This window comes from Acipenser ruthenus, chromosome 15 (assembly GCF_902713425.1).
Source record: "Acipenser ruthenus chromosome 15, fAciRut3.2 maternal haplotype, whole genome shotgun sequence".
Taxonomy (NCBI): domain Eukaryota; kingdom Metazoa; phylum Chordata; class Actinopteri; order Acipenseriformes; family Acipenseridae; genus Acipenser; species Acipenser ruthenus.
In genome coordinates, this window is record NC_081203.1 from 19,909,474 (window position 1) to 19,934,852 (window position 25,379).

Sequence of the window (25,379 nt, forward strand, 5' to 3'; positions counted from 1 at the left end):
ATAAGTTAAATATTTTTGTTCAAGCCAGTCCTTTTAGGAGCTGTTGTGTATTGACTGTTCAAAAACACTCCAAGGCGTAGCTGTGACTTCCCCAATAAAGGGACTATGTCACTAATTTGAAGTGCGTAGGAGTAGAAAAACCATTTGCTTGTTAGTTTTGTATCATTACGATAATATTGTTTTCCTCTCTTGCCTTTGCACTTGTTTCATGTCAATTTACTTCACAATTGTCGTCTTTCAAATTGTATTCAATTCCTTTTGCCCTCGGAGTAATGTAATCCACTAAGTTCACCAGCTTTCTTCTCTCTAAGGGGCTCGTGTCCTGACTGTGCACAAGTTCTGGCATTGTATAGATCAAACTGTGCTTCTATGGACTGCATTTAAAACAATTCCCCATAAACACACTGAAAAGGAATATTCATCTTACTCTACAACACATTCCCTTTTCTAAACCAGAGCCCTTGTTTTACTTAGTCAATACATGGCAGGGCAAATATCTGATCTATATTGTGTACAATAGGCTCTCATTAATCCCCACCCGCATAGTCCAAAGTATCCTACAATCCAAACCATGTTGTCACAAGACAGTGCATGCTGATAGCAGATGCAGAATCGAAACTTCACTGTTCTAATTCTATCATAAATACGTAAAACATTTACAGCTGCCTCTGTGTTATTGAAGTAGTTCTTACCCATTGTTGAGAAAATGTAAGGAAAGACTGTTCAAGGCATTTTAGTATGGTACAGTTTCCTTTGGACAAACCACTAATCTGAACAGGGTCAACTGGTCTGGCTTGGACAAAGCCTAAGTGTTGTTCTATGAAACAGCAGTAACTGCAACAGTGCAAGCAAGCACACCACCATTTCCACAAGCCTAAAATAGTGTGTTCCCACTGTTGGCCATACCGTACTTGGCCATCCGCGGCCGCTTTTTCTGGCCTGGTTTGCAATATCGTACCCGATAAGGCCAGACCTGGCCACAAAGGTACTACCTGATCATGCAGCAGGGAGGCGTGTGCGGGATTAGAAGCTGACAAGGGTACAGAGCTACACGTTGCAAGCGATTTTTCACTTCTGCAATGGCTGGCAAGAAGAGTTTGGACAAACAAGATCATCGAGGTGGCATGTGAGAGAACAAAGAAACGGAAATTCTTTTAACAAATCTAAGCTAATTCTAAAATCCAGAAATGTTATTGGGTGCTGTGCGGGATTGTATGTAGAGCGAAAATAAAGACAGCGGCAAACGTTCTTTCAATCCACACAGCAGTACTAGAACTGATTGTTGTGTATGTGGTGAATAATGCAGGTAAGACACCGTTTCCAGGTGTAACAAAGAGCACTGTCTTACTAGTTCTAGATAGAGATTTACAGAGCCTGTTTAATCAGGTCACAGTAATGTTTGCATGCAAAGCTGTCGTGTCAGTTTCAGTCCTGCGGGTCCAAATGAAAGACCATACAGAGCTTTTGTGTTCCAGGTTTCTTTCAATGCTGCTTTTTGTAGCAGACTTACAATCCCTGCCACAAAGGGCCGTCTTGCACACAACTCCACAAACGTGTGTGTACTTGTTATAGATAAATATTACAAACGCACAAATCTGAAGCAGGAATATAATCAACACTATTCTGAGCACAACGAAAAAACCTTTCTATCTCTGTCATATCAGTAATTATTATCACACTAGCCATACCTTGTACAAGGACTAAATAAAATCCAAGTACACAGTCCATTAAATCTTGTTCAGATCCAATTACTGGACAATCAGATTCAGAAATGTGGTTATCTATACTATAAGCAGGAGACTGTACTGCACTAATCTAGTTTAATTGTACTCTTCAGATGCAGCTATATCCACGAGTTAAACGCCTAAAAATGGAAAATAATTACCAGCACTGTCAACTCCAAATTCACTGTTGGTTCTAACATTGTTACAATAAATACAGAAAAAGCCATCAGCAAAAACATATAATTAGTCTCCTCATAATCACAATTACCACAACAACCAAACAAAAAGCAGAGGGAACACCACAGCGAGCCTGTGGAAAACTACAGAAATCTGATCCATTGTGTTAACAGAGAACACTAGAATTTGTCTATGCCACACAAACGTACCACTTGATTCATGTTCCTGAATTTAAGGCTGTAAATCTACCTTTAACAGATTAAACGTTTAAACTATCAGAAACGCTATCAATGAAAAAAGCAGTTTTGTACATTTTGGACATTTTCGGAAACATAACACTATCTTGTTTAGGGTTTGTATTTCCTGTTCAAACACTCAAACCATAACAGCCTTATGACCTACCCAGTGTCTGATCATCTTGCTATTTAAATTCCTCCTGATTCGAATGCAGAACAGCTCAAAACTGCTCAGCTGGCTCTGATACAAATCAAAGGGCACTAAGAAACAGCGGTGAGCTGCCCCCTGAGCCCTGCAGCCTGCAGAACAATACTGCTGCAGCCCCGGGAATACACCGTACTTCACACTCATGGGACAGCAGTAGACCAAACATTGCTGGAAAATATGACAATGTTGGTGCTGGTAAGAATTATCATTAACTTGGTTTGCCTTTTTATACTGATGCCTGTAAGAGATGCAAAGAAATCAAAAAAAGTATTTGCTGTATGTTTCTACTATATGTATGTATGCATGCATTATCAATCATCCAGAATAAATCAAACCCATTCTACTGTTCTCTCCTTTGTTGTGTCAGGTAGAATTTTATTTTGCTCCAGAATTATCCTCTAGTGAAGTGCCAGATAGAAATCTTATCAGCTTTTAAGAAATAAAAGAATAGCAGCAACAGTCATCTTAAATTTGAAATCATTTTAAACATGTCCCCACGCTGGTATTTCACTAAATATACTACAGGTGTAGGACCTTCCAGATTAAACACTCAAACTTCAACATGTTAGAAGTGTTTGTAACTAATCACAGAGCCCTCCAATTGTCCGATCTCTAACCTGATCTAGTATCTTGATTATACAGCATGCCCTTTCTTACTTGGTGTTTCTAGTGAAAAGTAGACCTGAAAATGCGAGTCCTTTTTAAAACCAAACACACCCAACGATTACATTATTTGTCCAACATTTACATAGAAATCTATTGTACATAAAAAAGAGACAATAAAAAGTTACAACTTCATTTTCAGAAACTTTCCAGAGGAGTGAAATGAATGTGTTTTAAATTAAAAGCTCGCTGAACATGAACATGCATTTACAAAGTGGGAAGTTTAGGAGGAGCTCCGCTATGTCTGGTATTTTGAATGAATAGTGCCAAGAATGGCACCATAGAATAGTGCCATGAATATGTGGGCTCTGTATTTTTTCATGTTTTTTTTTTTTTTTAATTAAGGCTAACCTTCGTGCTTTACCATGGTTAAACGGTGAAGTGAAATTCGGAAGAAGTTTGACGTTTAAGAGTTTCAGCTCTTCCTAAAGCCCCTGTGAGACTGCGGGAGGGAGAGAGGGAGTGAAGAGGACGGACTCACCGGATCGGCCGCAATCAGAGCAGGAGACAAGCTGCTCCGCGTGGCCAGTCTTCCTGTTGGAGCCGGAATCCCCCAGGCAGAAATCACAGTAGTTATTGGGAATGATGGTCCCGTCTGGGCCCTTCTGAGCTGTGGGAGAGACAGAGAGGGGTGCTGTTATCGGACCCCCCAGTAGAGACGACCCAGTCTCTTGTGGGGCAATGAGACAGCTCCATAATCCAAGCCATAAGAGACCGGGGTCAACTGGACATGTTAAAAAATCATCGGGAGTTAAAAGCAGTCTGTGCGCACCAGTTCATTCACAAATCAGTTCATGCAGATCCCACAATCAAACTTGCTTAGTATCATTGGTGATGAATAGAAATGGCCAGCACACAAGAGAGTGTCACTTAACTCATCGCAGTTTGTACTGCAACGTTTAAAAAGGGCTCACAAAAACATGGAAAATGTGCTACCCTGTGACTATTTGAGATGGAGACCAATGGAGCGTTGCCTCCCTGTCTGTGAGATCTTTTTAAAACATTTTAATAAGTTATGAAACTCCCTTGAGTGCAGCCTGTTTTTTCTATAGCCAGCTTATTATAAAATCACCCTTAGTTACACGCAGTGGCGTCGCTGGTTTTGTGGCAGGGCGGGTTGGCCTTGTGGTTATGAGGGGTTAGCCAATTATTTTTTTTTTGTTCTGTTTCACTGTGATTTAAATCAGGTCTAAAAAGCATTGCAGTTAGGGGTGTTGGACTTTAAAACATGATACAAACTGAACATTATAATGCTTGTAATCAACCAGAAAACCCCTTACACGCAGGACTTCAAATAAGAGTGCTGTTAATATCTCTGTTAGAAGACATGTGTACAACATTTATAATGTGAACGATGGAAAACACTTAGTTGTGTTAGTTTATAAATCATACAAATTCTAGCCGATATTTAGCTCATTTAACACTTGGACAATGTGCAAGTCTTTAATCTTAGTTAACACCCCTAATTGCAGTATATTTAGAATCAGGTATACGGTAACTACAGATTTTTTTAGACAACTGCTACAAGTTCATTCAATTGAGGGGGTAGGCTTTTGCAGAACCCCCACCCGCCACACCCTTAAACCAGCTTAGTGACTTCACTGGCGAAAGCAGAGCAGCACAAATTTTGTTTCAAGTCCTTGTGTCATGTTTTTATGGATTATATACAATACCTGCCATTCATATATTAATTCCTTCTGAGTTCATGGATCATTTGAACTGCCAGGAGGCTCCAGGAGTGTATACAAACCCCAAATCCGTGTAGCAGAGTACTGTACAGCAACTCTTCATGACTCTTCACGAGCGACTCCCTGTCATTCCTGCTCAATTCTCTGAAGTCGAGTTCAAAATGAAATGTTGCTGGTGAAGAACCACCCCCCCATCTCCAGTCTACAACATTACAGTTATTATGTAGCACTACACAGATCAAAGAGTTTCATACCGGGGACGTAACATCACGCAGAAGACTGCAGTTACCTTGTGAAATACAGAATGTAAGGTATATTACCACAGACACTGTCTGCAGTGGATTTTAAATTACCAGTGCACAGCAACCGCAACCCAGCTATGAGAGCAAGGCCACCTGAAGATGTCTACAGGAGAGCAGTGTCTGAAAAGGAACAGTTTCAGCTTATCAGTGCTCAAGCATTGTGCTTTCTAAAGTGTCAGTTGTGAAGTGTACAGTGAAGTGGAATGGAGCTGCTGCTTTTTTATATATACATACATACATACATTTATTTATTTATTTATTTATTTATTTATTTATTTAAACATTGTTAGTCTGTCAAACTTTTCTTATATGGGAAGCTTTATGTTAAATACGATTCTCCATCATTTCTGTAATAATGTCAATTCTAGACGGTTTTCTTTAATGTAAACCGCTAAAGAAAAGAGTACTGGGATTGCTGTGCTGGTGTCTTTGTGACTCAATACATCACAACTGTCTCTTCAGTTGCTGAACATATCGATTAAAATGATCACCAAGGCTCTAGATATACTTCTATACAGATTTGGAATCGAATGTTACACAATTCCAATTCTGCTAGTTTTTTTTATTATTATTTTTTTTTTAACAAGGTGTGTAGTCGGCGCTTGCCCTCCAATGACAGTTTGACTGAATGCAACCATAAAAATAATGTAGTATCACAGAACATAAAACGGCACTGTGCGTTTAGAACAAAGCTCTCCATAATTAAGAAAGTGGTGTAAACTGAAGAGGCTATTCATAGTGACAGTACTGCTTAACAATGGTCTATCCAGGGCACTCCTGCTTCAGGCTGCCTGGCAAATCCACAGCAGAGACAAAACAGCACAGCTTTCTAACCTGTGCTCTCCATACCCAGTCCAGTAAGGACCTCCATTGATCCCCCACTTCCAATCACTTGAGGCAGAGTATGTCATTACCAGATATAAACCACAACTGGAGCGGGTCTTCAGATGTGTAAAAATGACATACATGCACACGTACTCTCCACATAAGTGAATCACCAGGTGTTATGGTTTGGTACAATACTTATTTTATTTGTTAAAATTTCACTCACCGGAATGACCTCCACCTCATTTACAAGGAGGGCCCATGGAAACAGCAGCAAGCAATAAGTTACAAACAACACTCACACAAAAGCAATTAATAAAAGCATATTATACACACAAGAAATCACACAGGATACCAAATACATGCACACACTCCTACAAACACGAGATCAACACAAAATAATTCAAAACATCCATAATCTAAAAACAGTTATGCCAAGACAGCACTATTCACAAAGCTTTTACCAGCATTAACAGCAGTTTTGTAAAGCGTTAAAAAGCTTTAAATATGCAGCTCCTGATGTGAAATGAAGAGCCCCTGCCTGCAGCTTATGCCTCATTTCCTCTGCCTGTCTCTATGGGCTTCAGCTGCCCACGGCTAGCTGCTGAAATCAAAAGGGCGTTTAAGTGCTTTTTTTTCCCCCCCAAACCTGGACAACCTTGGAAATTCTTGCCGTGTGCCAAAGGTCACTAGGGATCGCATTGCGTTTTGCTTTAAAGAAACCGACAAAATCTGACACAATTTAACAAAGTTCTCTGCTTTCGGTGAATGCAACACAGCTTAAAGAAAATGGCATTGCGTTAAATCAGCCACCATGGTAGTGATTTCCCTGTCGGTTTCTTCTCTACACGTACCTCCTGGCTACCGGATAACGCACTTCCTTTGCAGCCAGTTTGGCTACATCGAGTATGAGATGCAGAACCTGAGCAGATAACCGCGCTCAGCCGCTTGGGGAGCCGTGGAAACACCCTGCTTTGTTGCCGTGGTCACACGTAGTCGGGAGCACCAGGCAATGGAAATGGGGCATTAGTTGTTTCTTGCTACTTCTGTAACATTAAACTCATGACACTGGTAAATATTTTGTAAGTACGGTGCAGGGTTTTTTTTTATTCATCAGTGATTTGAAGATGTGAGACTGGAGGCATCTCTCAATTCTGGTAAAACCTTGCTCCAGTCACTCAGCCGTGTCAGACTGTACACAGCCTCAGCAGACTCCTGAAGAGTAATCAGCACCAAATGTCATTTGAATTGCTTTTTTACATGTCCACATTATGGAGTTTGCAATCATTCTGAGTGGTTCTGGAGTTCTCATTCTCTACATCAGCCTGTACTTGAATCCTAATTGCAGCCTTCCTCATTACAATCACATCATGTGACAGTGCGACTTTTCAACTCTGCCAGCGCCACTGTCCCTCTCAATATAGAAGTGGGTGGGGCTGGCAGAGTTGATAAGTCACATTGTCACATGGTCAGATTGTAATTGAGGAAGGCTGTTCAGGCCAGGCACTAAGGATTCTCCAGACAAGCTCAAAGGAAGTTCCATGCCAGGTAAAGGCTGATCAAAAATGAGAACTCAGTATTAGAGAAACTGACCCCAGAAGCGCTCAGAAACGCTATAAAATATGAAGGGAATGTAAAACACCAAGTCAAAGGACATTTGAAGCTGCTTACTCTTTAAAAAATAACAACAACAACAACAACAACAACATCATGTTAAAAGCAACAGAAGAAGACGACAATGAACTGGAAGATCCAAGGTGGCCAAAGACAAGTTTTCAAGGCCTCTCCAGTACACATTTCTGTTTCATTGTGTTATTTTATTTCAATTAAATTAAAAAGTGGTATCATTTTTGAGCATAATGTAAATCACATATCCTTTCTTAACAATAGGTTTTGGTTGCAAACTATGGGCTGCAGTCCATGGATTAACGCATTATAATACAGGTCTGTGACCGCTTGCAAAAAAGTCTGCTCTGATTTTCCAAGACATAGTGAGTCTCGGGGCCACAAGGGGGCACAATTCTGATGCCACGTAACCCCCACCACCCACCCACCCAAGAAGCAACTCTTACTTTGCTAAGAGTGCATTCTCGCTCTGTTTTACACTGATTGGTTATGGATCTGCACTGTTGATGAAAGACAAGCTCGGTATCCAGCCACTTGTCTACAGTGAGAAAGACTCAATGCATCCTCACTTCCACAGCCATTCCATAGCCCAACAGAAGCACTTGAGCAACCTCTTGAGTACTACCAAAAAAATGTAAAGCCTTGTTTTTACTCCACTCTGCAATTGCTGCTTGCTTGTTTGTTTGCTTGCTTGCTTACATCTTGGTATCCCTGAACAGATAACTGTCCTCTCTTTAAAAACAGGCAAAAGACTTAAGTAAGTGCAGTGGTATCTCGAAAGTCTTCATTTTACTACCAATGCAGAAGGGTTAATTTCACCCTGGTTTTTAGCAAGACTGGTACCACACTCAAAGTGAGATAGCTTGCTCATACAAATTATTTGCATTGATTATTTTGAAAAGAATAATTTCAGGTATATTTAGTTAAGAAACTGGTGTCAGTGGAGTAAAACAGGCATCACAGCACCACAAACCAGTGCAGGTTGATCCATTTTCTGGTTGTCCCCGGTGTTTCAGGCTCTACGGACCTGCTTTGGCCTCCCTGGAGCTAGAACAGGGGTACGGCTGAGCCTGTTCCTCCCAGCGCGAGGGGCTCAGTAAAGGGGTTTCTTACGTTTGTGGTTGTCAGTGCGCTTAGGGGCTGGCGGGGAGCGCGCTGGCTCCTCGTCTCTCTCCACCTCCCCCTCCTCGTCTGCCAGGTGGGTGTGGGCGTAGTGGTAGCTGAGACCCGGGCGGTTCTTGTAGCGCTTCCCGCAGACTGCAAAGGAAGGGGAGGAAGGGGGTCGTCAGCACTGCACAGCGAACACAAACACAACTTGTGTCCATCCCTGGTTGTAGTGCCACAGCACCTGCCCAACTGAGCTTGGAATGTACCAAAATGTGTACCAACTACCCATGGTCCCCTTCTCACGATAATGGGTGGACCTGTCCTGAAAGGACACATCAAGTGCAATGGTGTAGATTGTTTTGTATACAGCAGTAATGTGAGTGCTGAGTCTTCACCCTGCCTGCATGACTGACTTCAATAATGGATAGCAAAAGTATAACTTCTGATTGTCTTGAGCAGCAGTGCTTCCTAGATACCGTAACTGGAACCAAGGGACTGTAGGAATCTGTCACTTTAAAAATATTGTATAGGCAAGTACAATATCAAGGGATGATGATGTTCCACTTGCTGAGCTACAACTGTGTTTTGTATAATAATAACTCTCACAATGGACAGTTCCCAGGGGCTCAGTCATATCTTCTATATGGCAGTGGTTTACTCTAACCATGCGTGCAGGGACACGAGTAACTACACAAATCATTAAGAAAACAGGGAAATACTCCAGTCATTTTTATTCTGCAAACTTTTAAAATGTCAGATGTAATTCAGGTAACAAATGATTTGGCTTTGCAGGCTAGATGTTAGTGGGAGTTTTTGCAAGCTGGACATGGCAGATAGTGTCCCATTTACCTGGAAACAGGAGACGGGGAACACTTTTGAGTAATCACTTACAGAATTCACCCTCTCTAACTCATTTCTGCATGATTACCGACAAATGAAATGACCTTCTTTATATGTTCTGGCTGCTACCCATTTAAGACAGCTGGGACTACAAATAGGGGTGGAGTAGGTCAAATCTAAATCAATGCATGCTTATTGTGCTCAGACTAACAATCTTGACTGCCCGGGGTTAGGAGAACGATTGGGTACAGTAAGATAGGGTAGGGTAGGGTGGAGCTACTTCGACAACAGGGGAAAATGTGTTAAAAAAGCAAATCCAAAAATGCCAACGCTATCCACTTCACCCCCCTCAGCCTGACCTTTCAGTTACCAGTTTAACCCATTTTTATACCCCCTTGGTGGATAAACCGACACTGCTCCAAACAATCCAGGGGTATTCAGAGATTTATTAAGGGTCATCAATCCCTAAATCCTGCACCAGTGGATCCTATTGGCTATGCATGCCTCCTGTACCAGTGGATCCTACTGGCTATGCATGCCTCCTTTACCAGTAGATCCTATTGGCTATGCATGCCTCCTGTACCAGTAGACCCTATTTGGCTATGCATCTCTCCTGTACCAGTAGACCCTATTGACTATGCATGCCTCCTGTACCAGTAGATCCTATTGGCTATGCATGCCTCCTGTACCAGTAGATCCTATTGGCTATGCATGCCTCCTGTACCAGTAGATCCTATTGGCTATGTATGCCTCCTGCATTCTCTCTTATTTTTCTAGTTTTGTTAAACAGTAGAAAATATTTATATATGTTTTTAACGGCTTCTTACGTCTTTATAATGAGAGGCAACAACTGAAAACTGTATTGAATTAAACACAGTATAGGAGATGGTAAAAATTGTGAAAATGACAATTCTGGCATATGGTGTAAAAGCCTCACCATAGTTTGATCAGAAAAGCATTTACCAGAAACCACACAGACAAGGCAGAACGGCGATGCCGATTGGATATTGTAGTCAGATGGTCACTGTATATAAATGTATATTTTGAGAATGGCAGAACAGCAGACTGAGCAATAGAAAAGAACAGCCGGACTCCCCTGTGGTGTAGCCCCACGCCAGGAATACATGAGATGTTATTCCTCCTTCTCTTTCTTTATAAAATCCAAGCAGAACAGAGCGAGTCACATCACACAGATTCAACACCTGCATGAGAAGCGATTCTGTTAAATGAATGGTGACCAAGATAAATGTTTCCTAGGGTGTATTTAGTTTCAGTTGATATATACTACAGAAATGTGGATTGAGATCAAAGTATGCAAAATAAAAATAAAAAAATGTTAAAGATGTTTAACACTAATAAATATTATATCAAATGAGCCAACTTCCCAACATTTCAGTATGTTTAACATAATGTGTTTGAAAACAAACAGTAGAGGTCCTTATAGGCTTTTGATGCCATGATAACTACAATAATGTTTTTCTCTAATTAAATCTATTAATGTGCTTGTGATGTGATTTACTTCATAGTTAAATGATGTAACAATCTACTATTCCTTTCTATATCTTCTATATTGCACATTATGTAATGGTGTTTCTTCTAAAACTAAACATGTTAGGTCATTCGTGTTATGTTTATTTTTTGTGAAGTGTTGAACTATTGGTTCATTTTCTTTCTTATGTTTGATAGGTGATTCAGTAATATATATATATATCTCCGAACTTTCAGAACAAGCAGTTCTGAATCTGAATCCCAGGATTGAGTGCAGGGCTAGTTTGAGTTTCTAACCCAGCTACAGCCAGCCCATTCTCTGCCACTGAGGCAGGATAATTATTTGTTTATTTAGTAATGGTAAGACGTAGTTTTCCATATTGTGTCAGTGAGGGTATTGTTTGCAGTGCTGTGCCGTGCCGTGCCGTGCTGTGCCGTGCAGTGTGACTGGCCCTGTCTGGCCTCAGCAACACTGTGCAGGATCACTTACTGTCACACACGTAGGGCTTGTCCTGGTCCTCCATGACTGCAGCCTCAGCCCTTCTCCTGCCTGAGCCACGGCCCTGCAAAACAACACACCAGCTCTCAGCTCACCAGCGCTTATACTGAAGGGGGCTCTACCTCTCTCATTCACAGCAAGGACAGCGCCCTGCACACTAACTTGACTCTACGGGGGTGCTTGAAAAACCTGGACATCCCCAATAAAGTAAAAGACAACGTGTTGTTGCTAGAGCTCCTTTTAGGTTACGAGTAGGCGCCATGTTATAGCTTCCTTTAGTGGTACCTTTTGAGAAGGGGACTGAAACACAACCCAGGGTAGGTCTTTGAGGCAGGTAGGCTCGTTCTCAAGGTAATACTCACTCGTCCTTTGGTCCTGTGTTTTCGCTTTGGAGTGTCAACTTCAAAATCGTCGTCGTCATGGTAACCATCTCCGTTCTCGTCAGCCTCCAGAACTCTCTGCAGGGAGTAAAGGAGGGCGAGGTTACACAGTGCCACACTAATGACTTCTCCTGCCGTGATACAGCCTCCTGAAACTGGGTCTTGACAACATACACTGGTTATATTTCACATACCCCCTCAGTCACTGCTTGCATAATTGTACCATGTTACGTTTCCTATCTAAGTATCTATTTTAAACATGTTAGAAGGGGTGTGGCAGGGCAGAGCCCTGCATTTAAATATAAGGCAGGGCAGAGCCCTGCTGATATATGTATTGTTATGGGTTGAAAAAAAGAATGGTTTATTGTTGTATTATGATTTAAAAATAAATGTATTGTTTGGGGTAAAAACACAATGTGTTATTATCATGTTAGTTTGATGTGGTTTGGCAGGGGTGATGTTTGGAGCTCTTCTCTGCCAGACTACATCGCATGAGAATGCGTGGTCAGCAGCTAATGAGTTATTGACAAATTGGCTGTCGACCATGCAAACTAAAACTCCCGTGCAGAATGTGGCCATCTCCGAATTGATTAAATGATGGCTAGTTCCGAGATGGCCACATGCTGTGTCAACCACAGCTGACATTCTATCGAGGTCAAACTTAGGTTTCAAGTTATAGCTGACAGTATTTAAATACTGCTTGGTAATTACTATTCAACTTCCAAATCTATGTTACACTGCAAACCAACAGTGAAAATCAAGGAGTCTTTCGTACTTTACCAGAATTTTTACATGAGCATCAGCATTAATGATGCAAAAAAACAACTGAGGACACAATCTCAGTGTCCTCATAGTGTCCTCCGGCCATGGCCACATGTATACAAGATTGTGTTGGTGGCGGGTGTTGAGAGACGAGGAACGTGTGGGAGAGAGAGACGAGAAAAAGAAAGAAAACAAAACACAATTGCTACTCGTGCTGGAAGGACCAGCATGGTACTTGTTTTGGTTAAGAAGATTTTGTGTTTTTGATTTAAACTTTTAATGTAGTAAAGCTCAGTGAATGTCTTAGTTTCTTAACTTTGTATGATGTTTGCAATCATTTTTTGTGGTTCTTACGGCAATTACACAAATAGTTTCAGTACAATTTCAGGAGCCGCCTTCAGTTCTAGTTGCCTGCCATAGACATATGTATCATAGGCTAGATCGGTCAAAATGCCAGCACAATCTACTGCACAGCTGCACGGCAGTGTCTTGCCAGCAAAAAAAAAAAAAAAACAACTAAAAACGAAGGGAAAAAAAACAAGAGCAAAGTATGAATCCCCAGCAGATCCCGGCGATGGAATTACAGTGTTTAACACTTCCTGTCGTTTGTTATTAAAAGTTTACCTTTTTATTATTAAAATGTTTGAGTATTTATGGGTTGCTTGACATCGGTTCCATACATAGATACTGGTATCAGTGTGAATTGTGAAGTAGAGGTCTAAATAAGGATGTATTTTGTAAAGTTTACACAGCGATAAGGCTACATATTATATCCATGACAGGACTCCTGTCGGACAGACCACTCCAGAGAGCACTCTGTGAAGATGTGTGTCCTGTTACACTACATTGATCATGTAATATAATCTCAAAGTGACAAGGCGCAAATAGAGCAGGCCTGGCACGATGCCAGCAACAGTTACAGAAAAAAAGGTTCATTTTCCCAACTTGTTTAATCACACAAAACTGTATTTAACCTACAGCAAGTAGGGACTACATAACTGGGGTGTGGGTCTTACCACACTTAGACCCCTTATTAGAGTGCTTGGTATCCTGGACCTGAACAGATCATTGTAACCACATATCACCCAAAATGTGTCCTATTGACAACCAATACAGAACGGCCAGGTGGGACATTTGTTCTTCATTTTATTCCTCAAAATTGTATTGTGCAATGGTACCTTGGTGCTGTTCAGGGATACAAAAAGGCTGGCAGGCTCCATGAGAGTTTCCCCTCACAGCTCTGAGAGGTGAATTACATGCTAGCGAGTTCCTGTCTTGTATCATCCGAGCCTCTGTTGTGTGTGTGGGAGTGTGTTGGGGTGTCTGACCTGGATCTCTAGCAGGCTCTCCTCGTCCTTGGAGTTGTTCTTCTTGTCCAGCCCCTCTCCCCTCAGCAGGGCCTCCAGTGTGGTCCCCTCAGCCGGCTGGCCCTCCTTCCTCTGAGGCAGCTCTCCCTCTGCAATACAGCGGCAGGAAACTAACCACTACCAATTCATTCAGACAAAGCAAACACACATTAGGGGCCCCAGTTCGAAGTTAAGCCAAAGGACAAGAAATATTTACAAGGGAAGTTGTTTCACCTTTAACTGAACTGCTATAAGATATATTTGCAGATATTAAATTTGTCTATTGCCACAATCTCATTTTTACCACATGATTCTCTAATTACAAGAAACCCACTAGTACAAGTTTGCTGATTTTAATGGGGAAATGTACTCAAAATAACAAGGCTCTCTAAATGCTCTGTATACATAACAAATACGTCTCGCTGTGCCAGTTTTGTTAAGTTAAGCGTTTGGCCAGTATTTCAATTTTTTTTGTCAGCTTTCTGGGTCAGCTGGAAATGCAGGCCGCCGCCATATTGTAACCTTACAATATTGTAAGCCTTTAAACTAACAAAGGGCGGCCATAACAAAACAATGGATACATAATACAGGAACGGGACTTGCGCTCAATAGAATACTCTGTGTGACGATAGAGCGAGTTGTCGTTGACGTCACACAAAGCAAGACGGAAGAGAGCTCCAATACATTCAATGTAAATTTGTTTTAATGTTTTTTATATGATATACTGCTCAAGGAGAGGCTGAAAATGTGTCAAAAGCTTTAGTTAACATGTTTTCTATTGAAATGGTTATATATTCATTTGCATTACAGTTCCCCTTTAAGGTAATTGTTCCTACTCTGCACCCATTTTTGTTAATGTGAGCGGCACTTTTAAATGACTCCAGGTCTTCAGTATGTTTAGAATTATGAGATGTGATAAATATTAAAAGATGATATTGTTTAAAGATGGCGCTCACATTAATAAATACATGTAGGGTAAACATAATTTTTCATACATGTTTAAACTTGTGCATGTGTGTATGTGTCATTTTATTAGGACTGGCCCAGGTGCAGACAGCTGCACCCCACCCCCAGGGGACTGAGATCTGATTCAAGAAGACAGTCAACGAATTCCCTCTGTGTCCTGCCGTGGGCTGGAGAGGGGAAAGGTTACTGCATTAGTATTCAAGTACAACCCAGGGCTTCTGTACAAACAGCAAGGATAGCTGTGGTGTGAATGATCCCCACTGAACAGACTGGCAAAGTGAATGAGCAGATACTGTATTATGAAAGGGTGCCGGTGTAGCTTCAAACACCCTTTTCAAGCTGGTGTTATTTCTTTCATGGTGCTCACAATCATTGCTTTTATGCTATAAATACCCACTGGCTTTGAGCTTGCTTGGACAGCCTTTACCGCTTGGTCTGAGTCTGTGCTTCCCGATTAATCAAGAATTACAAGAGACTTTTCAGAACCAGGTAGAATAATAATGAATATAATTAATCTTGAAGTGACAGAACGTAATGACTGCAAACAACATGAAGAGGGGAAGATAAAGGTAAAAAAAAAACTGATTAAGAGATCAATCTAATAATTCAACATTTTTATCGGCTAAAGATTAATCGGCACATTTTAACTGGGGCTTTCTCTCTAGTTAGTAGTTCCATCTCTCTCACACACACACTCCATTTCCTTTTTTCTGTCTGCTTTTCGCTTGTTACAACTGTTCTCTACCACAATAGTGTGTGTGTGTTGCTAAATTGAAATAATTCTCCAATGCCCAATTTATTTTATTATTTATATAATTTTTGATGCCCAGTTTAATTATGTGGGACTTAAATTCCATACCCCGTGGGATATATAAACTTAGAGGAATAACCAGCTAAAAGAAAACAGCAACAATCCCTTTAATAAAATGACATTTGAAGATATACACCCTTTCAACACACACTGGCCTGTGTAGTATGCGTTCTTTATTAAATGCACAGCCATACTGAAGCCTTGCAGCCCTTGCTATTGTGTCTGTGCTCGTTGACTTTCAGCTGTCAGTGACCAGACAGCTCTCCCCTGGGAAATCAGTCTGAAAATAGACTGTTCCAGCACAACGGATTCCACAAGCACACGAGGTTAGCTCCACAGCGTTTCCCAGGCATCTTTTATTAAAACACCCCAGTAACACTGGCATAATAAAGGTGACATACAAATCCCCTATCAAGGCTGTGAATAGAAAATCAGAGCAATCATTAAAAAAGTATCGGCAATACCTATTGATAGACAGGTGCCTCCAGAGCCAGATGGCCCCATTGCCTAGTAACTACATATTCATTTTCTTTAATTGGTCCCATTGAGAGAAACTGTCTATGTTAGTGCTGGGATGAGCATGGGCTTTTCATGAATGGTCTTTCAAAATGTAAATATTGAAATATTCTTTAATTCTGAATTATCTGGGAAAAAAAAGTATAAATTTGCTCTTGGGATTAAAATAACCCCAACACCCCTCCACCTACATTAGAATGTGTGTTATTTATTTCATTTACACATTGGTTTCCTTTCCATGCTATCTTTGTGATATAGTCATTCATGAATTCTGTGCTTGAATGAATACGAATACGGTCATTTTTGCAACCAAATACATTTCAAGCAGTGTTTGTTCGAATATTTGAATATTTGTTTTGACTTCCCACAGATTTTCTCCAGGTTTCTAATTTGCAAAAAAAACAAAAAAAAAGGTGATGCTGATGCTTTTAAATTTAAAAATAAACGCTTCTCGCAAGCTGTGTTACTCCTGATTCTAGCAGTATCACCCAGACTCAAGGTTAGATTACAACCGCTGCTTCGAGTTTCTTATCTGAAGAACAGGAGACAGGACAAAGAAAAAAAAAGTTAAACAGCAAACGCACAAGAGTCATGCTGGAGCTTCAGGGCCAAGCAAACCACTAGTACACATTCCTCATGAATAGGGCAGTACTGCAAATAATAAAACACACCAGCACAAACAAACAAGCATGTTTCAATATCTCCACTTTTATATTGAATATGTTCAGTTGTGTTATAAACAACCACTCTCAAGCTGTACGCTTCCTACTGCATTAAACAGTGTCACGACTGTGCCTTATAAAGCTTCCCATAGGGATCATTAGATTGTGAAATTTGCAGACAGCACAAAGCTTGAGGGAGTGGCCAACACGCTTTCAGCCACCCAGGAAATTCAAAAAGATTCAGGATGCCTACAGAACTGGGCAAATCTGGCATTGCCCATATTGCCCACCTGAAAATGGCCTTCTACATACACTGTAGCTAGATGGAAGAAATTGCAAACTACTAGTGCAGTGTAGGAAAAATAAATCCACTTGACACGGCAGACCAGTTAACCAGACCCTGTCTTATTAAACTATTTTATCAGTGAAGTTTCTTAGAAATATGTACTACCTTTACAGAGTAACTTGGTATGAGTATAAAATATTATTGCCGTTTAAAAATTCATTTTGTATCATTTTCTGTGTCAGCCATCGCATCCTTGTGACTTTTTAAAACTAAGAAGTTTAAAGCACTCCTATGTCCTTAAATCAAGCTCTCAGAATCATTTCTAAAGCCCCAGCACACCATTAACCTGTTCCCCTGGAACACCCCCAGATGATGATAAGAAATACTACATTTGCTTAGTGTGATACCTCTTACTTTTGCACAAGAAGAATGATACATCAGTTAAGATCCAATATTCATACGAATACTGAGTTTCCTTTTAAGCTATGTGGAAATGTTTGGTCTAACTGTGCTGTGTGTCACATCAAAGTGTAGCCCTTTCTTCACCTGTGGTCTGAGGGACTGGGGCAGGCCTGCACACTGGGCCTCTCTGCAGCAACCCCCTGTCCCGCTCTCTCTTGATGTGTGTGTCTAAGCTTCTAACCGTTTGCACAGAGGCGTTTTCACAACACAAGCTTGTGCGGTTGTCTTCATTTTTTTTTTTCCACTTGTTTACTGTCCCAAGACGCAGCACGTTACAGGCAGTAAAAATACAGCATTTACTTTATAAGCAAGTCCGTTTTAAACAGAAGAACTTCCTATTGAAATGCAGGTGCTTTTCACTTGAATACACTGTAAAGAGAATTCACTGGTTATAAGTGGAGTGCACCTGTAGAGTTATATCGAGGGGGTGGAACATGTTTCAGCTTAGTTACTCCAGCGTATATGTTTGCTCTACCACCTATTTGCTCTGCCTGGTACTCTCTCTTCCATTCCCTCATCCGTTCCGTCCCCCACCCCCTCACTCACCCAGTCTGAGCTCACAGAGGCGGAGCTGGGGGTCTTCAGGTGGGTGCAATCGTCTCTTCTTCCTCCAGCAGCGAGCTGGATACGTGTACATCTGTCCAGACGCCAGCCCTGAACACACACACACACACACACGACCAAAAATGTGAGCTTCAAACTGCTGTTATATTACCATTGAAGTGCTGGTAATTATTCAATACCAGAATGGAAAAATGTAGTGTTTGGGCTGATGAAGTAATATAAAATATATACCACACAAGTCATGCTTCTGCTAATTGCTATAATAAAAGATTAAAGAATTCAAAATGCCATTGAGTGTTGTTTTTTTGTTGTTTTTTTTAAAACCTCTGATGTCATTCTGTGTCCGGTTTCAATCATTTCCCCTGTCGGTAACTAGCTCTCAGATAAATTCCCAGCTGGCAGTGGAATGCTATCTGTCTGTTCCATCTCTGGTGACCTCGTTCCAGAACGCCATGTGATGACCTTTCAACCCAGCCCCTATTTTTTATGTCAACTTAAAGAATGAACACACACAATTCAATAAACAGAACAAACATTTTGTTCTTATGGAACCTTTTGTCTACATTTAGTTTTACCTCGACTTTATAATCAAGTCAGGTAGACAAGAGTTTGCCTTCATCCGTGTGGTTAACTGTTAGTCTCTGATCCTATGAAAACAGCTGGTAAGCTTATCCCTAACAATGAAGCAGGAGGAGTAAGTACACCGCCCCCCCCTTCCCTTGTGCACACCTGGTCCCCGGTGACGTTTCTCCATCCAGATGTAGCAGTTGTTCTGTGCCACCCCGGTCTGGGAGTCGAGGAAGGGCAGCCGCACGCTGCGCTCTGCACACAGACGGGCATTGTAACTGCGGCAGTGCTCAATAGCCTCCTTGTAGAACTGATCACCCAGGCTGCAGAGAGAGGAAACAGTCAACAATGGAAATCAGTATGCTAATTATTAGATTATTAGACACGGCAATTCAGTTCTTAACACACACAGTAGACGCACGGTAACCTTATTATCTTTAGCTGTAGCTAAAGTTTAAAGCACCTTTGCTTTGCCTCCCAGTAACTTGGCTCTAACCACTACAGCACACTGCCTCTCAATCACTCAGCTCTAACCACTAGGCCACACTGCCTCCCTCCTAGTCCATCAGTCCTAACCACTAGGCCACACTGCCTTCCACTCTCTCTCCCAGTCACTCCGCTCTAACCACGCTGCCTCCCTCCCAGTCCTGCCGCTCCAACCACTAGGCCACACTGCCTCCCTCCCTCCCTCTCCCAGTCCCTCAGCTTTAATCACAAGGTCATGTATTTTCTTTTCATCAGACGGAATAGTTGCAGATGGAGGAGTGTGTTTTCCTTGGTGGGATGCTTACTGTGCTAGTGGGGGGTGGACAGAATTGAGTATTTAAGAATGCTGGAGACAGACACAGCTACCCCCAGGTTCAGGACACTGCTGCGCTCTTGCCTGCCTTTGTAGACCGACTGTAAAAGACACTGCGGCTGAATTTTAAAACACCAGATGCCTTCTATCCTGAGGTTCTGGGCTTCAAGGTGAAGCTGTCTATTTTCTTACTTCGTGTGAGCCACCGTATCGCAGCAATCTTCAGCTTCTTAATTAAAGTAATTATAATTCAGTTGATCTCATGCCTGACTGCAGCTAGACCACTGTAGTTAAACTGACCTATGACTCAGAGGGATCAATTGAACTATTCTTTGCTTATAAGGCCTTGGGTGTGTTTATTTGAGCTTCTTACTCCCTATGTCCCTGGCTGCCTGCTGGCAGTCTCCTAGATTTCGATTAAAGAGCGGTGGTTCCAAGGCTTTCAGCTGCCATGCTCTGCACACAGTTGATATTTTTAAGGTTAGGTTGAAGACAGGTCTTTGTTATCAAGTTTTGACTACATTTTATTTTGTAGGAACCGAGTTTGTAGATAAAGCGTCCTCGATTGCTTGCACATAAAGGATGCTATATATAGAACATTGTATAGGGTGCTGTACAATACAAGCCGATATGCATTCCACGAGTGGGTGAGTTTCAGCTTGTACCTTACACAGAACCATACACTATATTCTTAATCATTTACAGTTAAATAAGACTAATTAAACAGTAATAATAGTTTTAATGTGATGCAGTTTCCATCTAATACAAACTATCTGATCCAAGCCATCAAGTACAAACTATCTGATCCACAGAAATTTCAGTGGGCTGTATCACACAACATTATGAATACAATATGGTATGGCATGTTTAGAAACATGTGTAAAGTTGTATAATACCTGCATTAAACTAAACTGTACAGTTTACACTTTAGTTCTGCAGTTGCTTTTCATTACATGAGTTGAAAGCAAAAGTAGTTAACAAAATAGTTCTATACATTTTCTCTGCCACTGCCATCCATTCATTACATAGGCCTCACATGTGCAGTTTTGAAAGAAACACATGTTTTAGTCAAAATGTATTTTTCACTTTAATGAAATGTGGTACACTAGGTTAAAGAAATCTCTAACTGCCTTGCACTTCCTGGGTCATTTCACCTGGAGAGTAAATTGTCCACATACCTTCACTGGCTTTTTTCCTATCAATAACAAACCAGCTGCTTGCCCTGTATTGACTGACATGCTTTCAGCCAATAACATGCTTTGACCCAGAAGACGCTGCTGGGGTGAAATGACCAAGGAGGGAAAGCAAACTAGCTTTCTCCAACCTAGTGTAGTACCAGATGTCTGTTTTAAAGTGAAAATAACGTGGGTTTCTTTAAATACTGACCATTTGAGACCAACAGTATGTAGCTAATGGAAGTGGAAACTGGAGAAGATTCATGGAATTATTTTTATAGCTACAATTAGTTAAGTCTACATTACTACAACAGCACTACACATTTAGTAAGCAATACAGAATGTAGGCAAATAATCTGCAACAAAAAAGCAGATGAAAAACCTACTGAACTAATTTAGTCACATAGCAAATATATACACATATATTAAACCCAGATGAGGCAGTAATGTTTTAAACTTGCCACCCTTTGCATTTAAAGCCTAGGTTATCACTACATATTTCTAAATGAAAGCAAAGCCATTCCACTACCTCCTTGACAGAAGAGCAGTTCTGTTTGGTTTGACAGCAGTTGTGTTTCACGAACTCACTGCTTTCACACACATACTAAACTACAATGTGTTTTGTTGTTTTAATTTATTGCTTTTAATTACTTTGCTATTGAAACAAAAGCTGCTGTAATCATTTCTCCTGGTGGGAGGAGTGGTTATAAAAGAGCTCTGAAAGGAGAAGAGAGCGAAGGGCTCTCGAAGGGATCTCCTGGGAGAGGGGGCTGGGTCTGTGCCGGGGAGCAGCTGGGTGGCCCTTCATCACAGAGCTGTGGGCAGCACACTCGCTTTCATAGCAGGGCAGGGGAAAACATACTCAATATCTTCAAATTTTAAATTGCCTAAAACAGCTGCAATGTTTATTCAAGGGCTGCATTTACTTGAAATAGTACGGTTTTCGATGGTGGTGTTTATTGGCAGTAGTACGGTTTTCGAGGGTGGTGACCTTGGTAAATTTGTTTCCTGTTTATTTGTTCCTTGTAGAGTGTGGCATCTATTACAAATCTGGTAACTGAGTGTAGCGTTTATTCAAGGGTGGTGTTAATTTGAATATATATGGTACCTCTATGCAGCCACTTACACTAAGTTTTAATATCCGTAGTTTTATACATTATGAGAGAGAGAGAGAGAGAGAGAGGAGATAGGAGAGAGAGAGAGAGAGAGAGAGAGAGAGAGATCCATTCCCTCTCCTTGATTAGATCTGAGCTTCCCTGCTCCTGCAGATGCACAGAAATGTTTGGAATGTCGCTTCGGACAAAGAGCCAACCTCCAGCCAGAGCAGACACAATGAGATGCAGTGTTCTCCCAGGGAATCGGAGAGGGAAGGGAGTTGTCACCACGCAGGGCTCCAAGGCAGACACTGCCTTCCAGGGGCAAGAGAAATACCCCTCCAAGGGAAAGGATAGTTTTAGTAATTTACTTTTATATTTCTGAGAATGCTGAATTAAATTTTCAACTCTGTTATTTAAATTCAAGTGCTGTCGGCTGGTAATTGTTTATTTCTAGTATTAGGTATTTTTCTCTTTTCAGAACAAACGATGCTATAAAAGCTACACTTTATAGTAAAAGCCAAACAGACACAGTCCTGCTGTAGGAGGAGCTTCCAATGTCTAAGTTAGTATCAAGCTTAACAAATATTTACTGTAAAGTACAATTTAGTACATGCAAGACTTGTTTGCTTTGTAGTGGATTGTAGTTGATTGCTGTATTCACGGCTGCTATTTCTTCATGGTAGTTCATTCTCGTTTGTTCCCACACCATTACACTGAAGCAGCGGCTCTGTTTGTTTAACACCTATAAATAATAATGAAACCCCTCTGCCATACCCAATGTGAAACAAAACTATTTTTATAGGGGCCTTAAATACTAATTGAAAACACCAAACCTGCTGCAGTGCTAAAAGGGAGCTCAGTATGCAAAAAATCTGCTTGGGGAACGTAAGTAAAAATAGAAAAAAAATCTCTAGTCTGCAATGAATGCAAACAAGTATTGGGACAGATGAAGTTCCACTGGAACTATGCAAGAGCTGTTCAGCTACACTAACAGGAAACCTGAATGATTTCAGTCACTTCACAAGGGGCATGATAGTAGGGGCCTGTGCAACAAGCTCGGCCCTCAGCACAGTGTCTGCATTGACCAACGTGTCAGCGTTTGCAGGAACCAGCACCAGAAAGCAAGCACAACTCTGATCGTAAGTCTGCAGACGTGTGAAACGTGTTGCAACTAGCAACAGACTAGTGCTGCAGAGCGGCCCAATCAGAAACCTGCAACACTGGACGACACACGCCCATTTCCAGTTGCAGAATTTGCTGGACGCAGGTCACTTTTTTGGCTAGTCTGTGTTCCATTGAAAGCCATCAGTGTCTCTGGCACAGTGACCTGAACTAAGCAACTGCTCTAAGTTGCAATTACAAAACACACAAAAAAGTTTACTAAACAGGTGTTAAATATTCCCACAATGTAATATTAAGCTTTGAGAGGCCTTGAATTATACTATGGTACCTAATAATGGTTCTAGTTTTGTACAGTTAGGGATTGGAGCCCGTACTACACCTTTAATTCAATAGAAGGGTGCTACATAGCTAGGGTGCTCAAAGGAAGGTCATTATTTAAGCTTTTTGCATGTCCCTATTGCTAAGCTCCATGCCACTGCTCTCGCTGGAACCGGCACACCCACAGCAGAGGGGTCTCCACCGTGCAGGGGGGGGGCTCTCTTTTGTCTCTGTTCCAGCTTCTTGGAGGACTCCCCTCTGCTTTACTCAAATACCCTGTAATTGCATTAAATAGAGTAGGGAAATAAATCTGCGCAAAGAGATTAAAAGAGAGATACAGTATGTGCTTCATTAAATGTGGCCCAGAGCCTGTGGAAAGGAGGGTTTGAGGACAGCTAAAAAAATTACTGCTGCCCTCAGGCTGGCCCCAGTCAGGCCCTGGGCAGAGGTAACATCAGGACCTCAATTACTCAATAGGAACCTCTACTGCCTGTCCACTGGATTAGAAAACACTTTGACATCGCTGCATTTTAGCGCCCGTAATTCTGTTTTGTACAAAACCTTACAGGTCCTCAGATTGTTGCTAGAATTCGCTATCAACAACATGAAGGCATTTTTTTTAAATGTATATCATCTTAGCATGTATACTCCGTAGAAGTATCGCTTACAGCTGGCAATAGCATTGCGATGACTATAAAACTTAAAATACATTTCTATAGATCTGTATTGGTGTGCCTATTCCAATGACAACACAAGCAGCAGAAATGGTAATTGCTCTGCGATTAATTCTGTTTTCCTTGGATTGCCTTGAGACACAGAGTTCCTGATGATGCTGGCTGTACTGGCAGGCAACGCTGGATTCGATAAGCTACAGTGACTGCAGAATCTTTGCTGCAAAGGCTCTGTCTCAATCAGCCTCACACATGGTCAGACGTCTTGCCTCAGTATTAACCATTTCCAAGTTAAGGAAACTAAGTTTAGCAGAACAAACATTGAATTGTCAATGCCATCAGTGCAGTGCCATATTCGCCTCTCCCTTCGTCATTGAACAGTTGAAGTTCTAATTTCTCATCTGTTTCACCATCAGACGCCTCTGAAGGAACCACACTGTAGAGCAGCCCTTGCCTTTGCTTTCTTCTTGTCCAGGTAGAAACTCACTGAACACTGTGCCATCCCACTGCTTTTCTGAAGTCTTTGGGATAGGTGTTATTGGCAACCGTTATTTAAAATAATATTTATTTTAAAATCTATTTGAACAGGCTAGAAGTATATGCAATTGCCTTGTGAGTGTATGAGAACAACCTGTCTGATTTTTAAACAATTTCATGCAATGGTTTAGAGTTCAGACATGAAATAATTGCATTCAGAGGTCACATTCAACCCAGATCTGCACACTATATGCACACTACATCTAACACTGTCAATAGGGCGTGAGTCACCCCTGATTATCTGCTCTAATTCCTTCAGGGTAATTAGTGACGGAAATCTACTGGCTGATGACACAGCCTATTGGTTCAATCTGCTGTTTATATGGACTTGCAAAAGTGAAAACGCAGCAGCTCTTATGTATAACACTATAATTTGCATTGTGATTGAATCAGTCATGTGCTACACATTGAAGAGGTTCCAGTTTCAGTCTAATCCTGGGTCTACTCTGTAATGTAACATACATCGCTGGAAAGACAAACTCATAGTCATCAGTGTAATGAAAAGTAAATAACCTACATGCATGTACATTCCCCAACTCTCAGTAACTTGTTATTTTTTGCATCCAAGCTGCTTACTGAATGAAGCTGTGCTAAGTAAAAAGGTTTTACACTCAGAACATTTCCTATCTGGTTGATATGAATTCAAAATGCCATGTCCCCCTCTTCCTAACAATGAAGCCATGTTAGTATCAGCAATTAAACTGACTTTCACATAGCAAAAGGAGCAGTTGCATACTACTGTAGATTCGTTGGCAGTTTTCGTTGACACATTTTCAGCGAAGTGGAAAATGTAAGCAATAATCCACGACAGGGTGTGTGGCAAAACATATCTTACACACGCCTGGGTGCTTTGTGAGGCACAAGGCCAAAGGCTGAATTCCTTCAACCACACAGAAGTACATTAAGATGGGTCTTACTACACACTCTGGAGTGGGTTACTGTGCTTAGAAAAATC

The 25,379-nt window shown here is 41.3% G+C and overlaps 1 protein-coding gene across 2 annotated transcripts in view; it reads right to left on the bottom strand.

Moving 5' to 3' along the window:
- Positions 1-25,379, bottom strand: part of LOC117419483 (zinc finger protein DPF3-like) — a 53,761-nt gene that overhangs the window by 11,388 nt on the left and 16,994 nt on the right. For both annotated transcript variants that reach the window (XM_058987360.1, XM_058987361.1), the window contains exons 2-8: positions 18,868-19,028; positions 18,121-18,228; positions 13,854-13,981; positions 11,746-11,841; positions 11,375-11,447; positions 8,563-8,706; positions 3,490-3,618 (exon numbers count right to left, since the gene is read on the bottom strand). In XM_058987360.1, the coding sequence (XP_058843343.1) occupies positions 3,490-3,618; positions 8,563-8,706; positions 11,375-11,447; positions 11,746-11,841; positions 13,854-13,981; positions 18,121-18,228; positions 18,868-19,028 (839 nt within the window). The remainder of the gene's footprint in view (positions 1-3,489; positions 3,619-8,562; positions 8,707-11,374; positions 11,448-11,745; positions 11,842-13,853; positions 13,982-18,120; positions 18,229-18,867; positions 19,029-25,379) is intronic.